Below are 6,879 nucleotides of genomic sequence, written 5' to 3' on the forward strand. Positions count from 1 at the left end.
GCTCACTGCAACCTCTGCCTTCCGGGTTCAAGCCATTCTTCTACCTCAGACTCCCAAGTAGCTGGGACTATAGACATGTGCCACCACGCCCAGCTAATTTTTGTATTTTTAGTAGAGACGGAGTTTCACTATGTTGGCAGGATGGTCTCTGTCTCTTGACCTCATAATCCGCCTGCCTCGGCCTACCAAAGTGCTGGGATTACAGGTATGAGCCACCACGCCTGGGCTTTAATGATAGGTTTTCAAACCGCACATAAAACTACCCTTTCTCCTTGCCTGCTTTTTGCCAGTCATTTCCAGCTTTGACCTCATTTTTGGTTCTTTGTTCTTTTTATTCACCATTGGCTCTCAGAGGATTCATTTATAAAACTAATAATAGATCCTGGTAACATTAAAATATATCTGCCTGATCAAAGATATAATCACAGACCTTTTATAGTAATCAATAAATATATATTCCTGCCTGTGCTTAGCACTCTACTACATAGTTTCATCTAGATATACTTCTGTCATCTTAGACTCACCTTCATTGAAGAGCTTTACTCTCCAGCATTTCCTTATCTGATAGCCATAATTTCTGTCATCTCCAATCGAAATCTTGGAGTAATTTGATTTTCCTCTTCTTCCTTATTGCGCTAGCCAACCACTTTACATTTGTTGTTGTTTTAAAAAGAGATGGGATCTCGCTTTGCTGACCAGGCTGAACTCTACCTCCTAAGTTCAAGGGACCCTCCTCCCTCAGCTTCCTGAGTAGCTGGGACTTCAGGCATGCAATGTCACACCGAGCTTTAGCCAGCTACTTTACCAAGTTTGGTTAATTCTTACTTTTATTGGCATCCTGAATCCATCTATTCTTTTCCATTCCTGTTAGTATTAACCTACTTTTTTAGTATTTTTACTGAAATGACTTATGCATTATCTCTCTTAATTCCTACAACTCTGTGAGTACTGTTCCTATCTGGAGATAACTTGTTAATACTTACCATTTAGTAGGTGGCACAACAAGGGTACAGACTCAAGTCCAAAGCCGTCATACTTCAATATTTTATGTCATTAGCTTGAGAATATAAACATGTTGAAAGTTGAATGTAATCACAGTATGAAAAAATTAAAATAGAAAACACCCGGCTGGGCACAGTGCCTCAGGCCTGTAATCCCAGCACTTTGGGAGGCCAAGGTGGGTAGATCACCTGAGGTCAGGAGTTCGAGACCAGCCTGGCCAATATGGGGAAACCCTGTCTTTACTGAAAATATAATAATTAGCTGGGTGTGGTGGTGCATGCCGGTAATCCCAGCTACTCAGGAGGCTGAGGCATGAGAATCACTTGAACCTGGGATGCAGAGGTTGCAATGAGCTGAGATCATACCCCTGCAGTCCAGCCTGGGCGATGGAGTGAGACTCTCTCAAAAAACAGAAACAAAAACAAAACACTCAAAATTTCGAATAAGTTTTTCAAACTACTCCTCTTTTGTTTAGTTACATGGTTATAGAGGATAAAAGCACAGACTTATGGAAACATCTAGTTTGAGTCCTAACTTTGCCACTTATAAACGTGTGACCCTTACTCAAGTTACACTAACTATGCTTTAGTTTGCCCCACTACAAATAGAAGATAATTTAATATCTACCTTAATAAGGTGGTTTGTGATAATTGAGACTTTATATGTAATGACTTAATAAGCGTACAAATGTTCCTGATAATCCCAGGTACATAACAAATGTTCTGTGAAGTTAGCTCGTTATTAATATAATTTAGTGGTGTTTGGACATTTTAGCTAAGGGCTCTTGTTTGGAATACCAATAAATAAAGGAGACTAAAAGCATTATTTCACTAATTCAAATATATATCAAAAGTTGTTTTACACTCCCTAGCACCATAATCCCTCCCATTCACTCTGTGCCCCACTTCCCATACCCAGATATACATACTGTATGTCTGATAGAATTATACTTATAAAGGTAAGTGAAAAACATACTAGAAAGTTAGAACTTTCCGGCCGGGTGCGGTGGCTCACACCTTAATCCCAGCACTCTGGGAGGCTGAGGTGGTGGATCGCCTGAGGTGAGGTCAGGAGATTAAGACCAGCCTGACCAACATGGTGAAACGCTGTCTCTACTAAAATACAAAATTACCCAGGCATGGTGGTGCATGCCTGTACTCCCAGCCACTTGGGAGGCTGACGCAGGAGAATTACTTGAATCTGGGAGGCGAAGGTTGCAGTGAGCCAAGATCGCACCATTGTACTCCAGCCTGGGCGACAAGAGTGAAACTCAGTCTCAAAAAAAAAAAAAAAAAGGAAAGGAAAGTTAGAACTTTCCATCATGTTAAAATTTTCTATAAAGCAAAATATGTATGCTTTTTTTTTTTTTACAGCTTTTCAAAGGATTAAAAAATAATACTTAATTTAAACTTTGGTGAATTCAGCAAACTTTCTTCTTTTTTTTCTCTTTTTTTTGAGATGGAGTTATGCTCTTGTCGCCCAGACTGGAGTTCAGTGGCACCATCTCAGCTCACTGCAACCTCTGCATTCTGGGTTCAAGCGATTTTCCTGCCTCAGCCTCCTAAGTAGCTGGGATTACAGGTGTATGCCACCACGCCTGGCTAATTTTTGTATTTTTAGTAGAGATGGGGTTTCACCATGTTGGCCAGGCTGGTCTTGAACTCCTAACCTCAGGCAATCTTCCTGCCTTGGCCTCCAAAGTGTTGGAATCACAGGCGTGAGCCACCACACCTGGCTGAATTCAGCAAACTTTCTAAAATAACTGTTCTACCATATTGAGTCAAACTCTTATACCTAGGTTCTAGGTTTGTCTAATAGGATTTCTGTGTCTTTTTCCCTTTTTCTCAATATAAGCTTTTAGCTCAGATTCTCATATGAACTCACACCCTATTATACTCCATCCTGTCTTCCCCCACTGCTGTTCATTTTTACCCATGATGCACATCTTCCTTCTTTCATCAGCACCCAGCTCTTTTCAGTTTATTTTCACCCAGCACTTTGCACACTTGTGGCATCTTTACTTTTCTTCCTATTCTCTGTATTATCTATAAAGTTATTCTCAAAATGTAGACGACAAACTGTTTCTGGTCATGATGAGATAAAGGGCTTACATCACTATGTAAGTCAACTATAGCATACAGCATACTGTTTTGTTTAGCTGATTTTTTAAGCAAGATTTTCTTTTTTTCTTTTTTTTTTTGAGATGGAGTCTTGCTCTGTCACCCAGGCTAGAGTGTAGTGGCGTGATCTCAGCTCACTGCAACCTCCACCTCCCGCCTGCCTCAGCCTTCTGAGTAGCTGGGATTACACGCGTGCTCCACCACACCCAGCTAATTTTTTTTTTTGTACTTTTAATAGAGATGGAATTTTACTGTGTTGGCCAGGCTGGTCTCAAACTCCTGACCTCAAGTGATCCGCCCACCTCAGCCTCCCAAAATGCTGGGATTACAGGCATGAGCCACCGCACCCAGCCTTTAAGGAAGATTTTCTTTTTTTTCTTTCTCTTTTTCCTTTTTTTTTTTTAAGATGGAGTCTCACTCTGTTGCCCGGGTTGGAGTGCAGTGGTGCCATTTGCAACCTCTGCCTCCTGGGTTCAAGCGATTCTCCTGCCCCAGCCTCCCAAGTAGCTGGGATTACAGGTTCCTGCCACCACGCCCAGCTAATTTTTGTGTTTTTAATAGAGTTGGGGTTTCGTCATGTTGGCCAGGATGGTTTCAAACTCCTGACCTCAGGCAATCCGCCTCCCTTGGCATCCCAAAGTGCTGGGATTATAGATGTGAACCACCACACCCGGCCTTAAGCAAGATTTTTTTAATGAGAGAGCAGTGTATTGATTCGTATTCTGATGCAAACTCCCTTATCTTGTTAGAGACCAACACTTCCAGTAAAGTCATCTATACCATACAAGTTAACATTGTAATTCTGTCAGATATACAGTATATTGATGGGGAGTAGGGCAGATAATGAATGGCAGGGGTTATGGTGCTAGTGAATATTAAAAGACTTTATTTATTGGTTTTGGTCCTTCAGCATCTGAATTTCTGTTTTGTATTTCTGGAATTCTTTCCTTTATGATTTTTGGTGGGAAACTTAACCTGCTTGTTACTATGGCCAGGTGCTTGCTTTGTCAGCCTTCCTTTTACTATGACACGTGAGCTGTGGACTTGGTCTAGCGAATACACCAGTACAGACAGCATCTTTGGAGCTGGGGACATGGAAAGTCAGGAGCTGCAGGGACCCTGTCTGTGGTGATAGTAACAAATGCAGTGGTGTTTTCCCAGGGCCAAGTCTGCTACAGTTTTGAATGTCCTTGGTTGTGTAGCCTATAAATTGGGTTCTCTGAAGATTGTTATCCCCCAGATATCTTTTCATAAATGTATTTTTTACTTGAATTAGCCAAACTAGGTTTTTATTGCTTCTAGCTAAGAACGCTGACTGAAAAAAATACTAACAAAAGAAAACAAAACACCTTATACTGTTGCAGTTACTTTAAGCAAGCTAATCACAAGGAAATCTTTTTTTCTCTTACATTACACATGAAGTTTTTTTTTTTTTTTTTTTTTTTTTGAGATGGAGTCTTGTTCTGTCACCCAGGCTGGAGTACAATGGTACAATGGCGCGATCTTGGCTCACTGCAACCTCCACCTCCTGGGTTCAAGCGATTCTCCTGCTTCAGCCTCCCGAGTAGCTGGGATTACAGGCATGCGCCGCCACACCCGGCTAATTTTGTATTTTTAGTAGAGATAGGGTTTCTCCATGTTGGTCAGGCTGCACATGAAGTTTTAAAAATGTTTTAGACTTGCTCTGTGAGACATGTAGACAGTACAAATTCTAAATAATAATGATTTCATTTTAGTATTTGCATTTTAAATTTTCAGTGTGTTTTATGGACCATGTGCTGCTATGTATGCCTGAAGAAGTACTTGAAATGCAAATCTGGGGAGACTTTGCCATATAAATGCTTGGCTGGATTAAGCGCCTAATTAGGATGGTTTTTCATCAAGTTGGAGTAAGCATGCAATCGGTGAGTGCTCAAAATTCATTTTTTAAATCCCGACATTTAGATATTTTAAGAATTTTTTCTGAGAAAATGAAATAAATCTATATATGACCAACATCTTGAATTCAATATGTTTATGTACTGTTTAATTTGCTTTCTATTTAAATCATAGAAGTGAATCTTTTCTCAGTATCCAAAGTAAGAAGTAACTTTCTGGGTTACATTGAAAACTTACCAGTATTCATGTGACCATTAAGAGCAATATATTTGTTATTAGTGAGGAAAAGGCTTAAATAAGCAGAAAAATCATTGCATAAAATATGCTTGGCTAACACTTGACAGCGCTCTTAATGTTGTAGAATTATTAACATTGAATGCTGTTATAATGTGTTTAAACAACACAGTTGTTTAAAAGGTAAGTCATGTCTCTTAAAAATAACTATTGATAAGAAGGAAAAAGTTACTATAATGATTGTTCTATGCTAGAGATGTTAGTTTTCATCTTGACATTTTTTAATAAGTATTTTCTACTAATATATAAAGTTTGTTTAGACCTATAAATTATAAGAGCAAGTATTATGCCAAGCACATTTTGTAGAATATTTTGTTTTACATTTTCAAATTCTTTTTTTCATGGCTATGACATAGAGTTAAATTTTATTTATTGAAGATATAGGCAGGTTACATAATTTGAATATGGGTATACTTTTTTTTTTTTTTGACCAGGAGTCTTGCTGTATTGCCCAGGCTGGAGTACAGTGGAGCAATCTCAGCTCACTGCAACCTCTGCCTCCCAGATTCAAACGATTCTCCTGCCTCAGCTCCCTGAGTAGCTGGGATTATAGGCTCACACCACCACGGCCAGCAAATTTTTATATTTTTAGTAGAGACGGGGTTATACCATTTTGGCCAGGCTGGTCTTGAATTCTTGACTGCCCACCCTGGCCTCCCAGAGTGCTGGGATTATAGGCGTGAACCACTGTGCCTGGCAGAATATCGGTATACTTTTTAGTGCACTTTTACTTTTTTGTTTTTGTGCCTGAACTTTGAATCTCCCCAACTTCCAAGATTACATCTGTTTTCTTCAGAGATTAAATAGTAGAAACCAAATAAAATTATCTTTGTTTGTAGCTACATAATTTTGAGATTATTAGCTTGAGGATAAGCAATAGGAAAATGACTTGTAAATTTATTGGTGTTTTCATCTATTTCAGATATACGTTCCTATGTTTTAAATTTCACTTAGTGGCCAGATTCAGTGCTTCTTTGGGAGACGGAGGCAGGAGGATGGCTGGAGCCTCGGAATTCGAGACCATCCTGGGCAATATAGTGAGACCCTGTCTCTACAAAAAATTTAAAAAATTTAGCTGGGCATGGTGGCATATACCTCTAGTCCCAGCTATTCGGGAGGCTGAGGTAGGAGGATTGCTTGAGCCTGAGAGGCAGAGGTTTCAGTGAGCTGAGATTGTGCCACTGTACTCCAGCCTGAGCAATAGAGCAAGACCCTATCTTTAAAAAAAACAAACAAAAAAACTTCACTTAGCTCAGTTTTATCATCGTGTGGATTGACATTTTAGTAATGACAGCAAAAGTTTCTTTTTCTCTTGCTTGCACAAGGAAGGGAAGTTTTTGTTATTTATGATTTCCAAAAACTAAAGCTTTATAATTTCTATTTACTGTAATTTTAATAAGAAGTATAGTTTAATGTTAAGATTGTGGGTCCTGGATTTAAACACACTTGAATCTGAAATTTCTCTCTGTCAGTTATTGCCTTCCTCTGCAAAGTAGCTATAAGAATTGTTGGCCGCGTGCGGTGGCTCAAGCCTGTAATCCCAGCACTTTGGGAGGCCGAGACGGGCGGATCACGAGGTCAGGAG

At 39.6% G+C, this 6,879-nt stretch overlaps 1 protein-coding gene across 2 annotated transcripts in view; it reads left to right on the forward strand.

Annotated features, from left to right (window-relative positions):
- MTFR1 (mitochondrial fission regulator 1) overlaps positions 1–6,879 on the forward strand; it is a 72,064-nt gene that overhangs the window by 18,871 nt on the left and 46,314 nt on the right. For both annotated transcript variants that reach the window (XM_011940880.1, XM_011940879.1), the window contains exon 2: positions 4,881–5,026. In XM_011940880.1, the coding sequence (XP_011796270.1) occupies positions 4,961–5,026 (66 nt within the window). In that variant the 5' untranslated portion in view covers positions 4,881–4,960. The remainder of the gene's footprint in view (positions 1–4,880; positions 5,027–6,879) is intronic.

The sequence above is a fragment of the Colobus angolensis genome, unplaced genomic scaffold (assembly GCF_000951035.1).
Source record: "Colobus angolensis palliatus isolate OR3802 unplaced genomic scaffold, Cang.pa_1.0 Scaffold194, whole genome shotgun sequence".
Classification (NCBI taxonomy): domain Eukaryota; kingdom Metazoa; phylum Chordata; class Mammalia; order Primates; family Cercopithecidae; genus Colobus; species Colobus angolensis.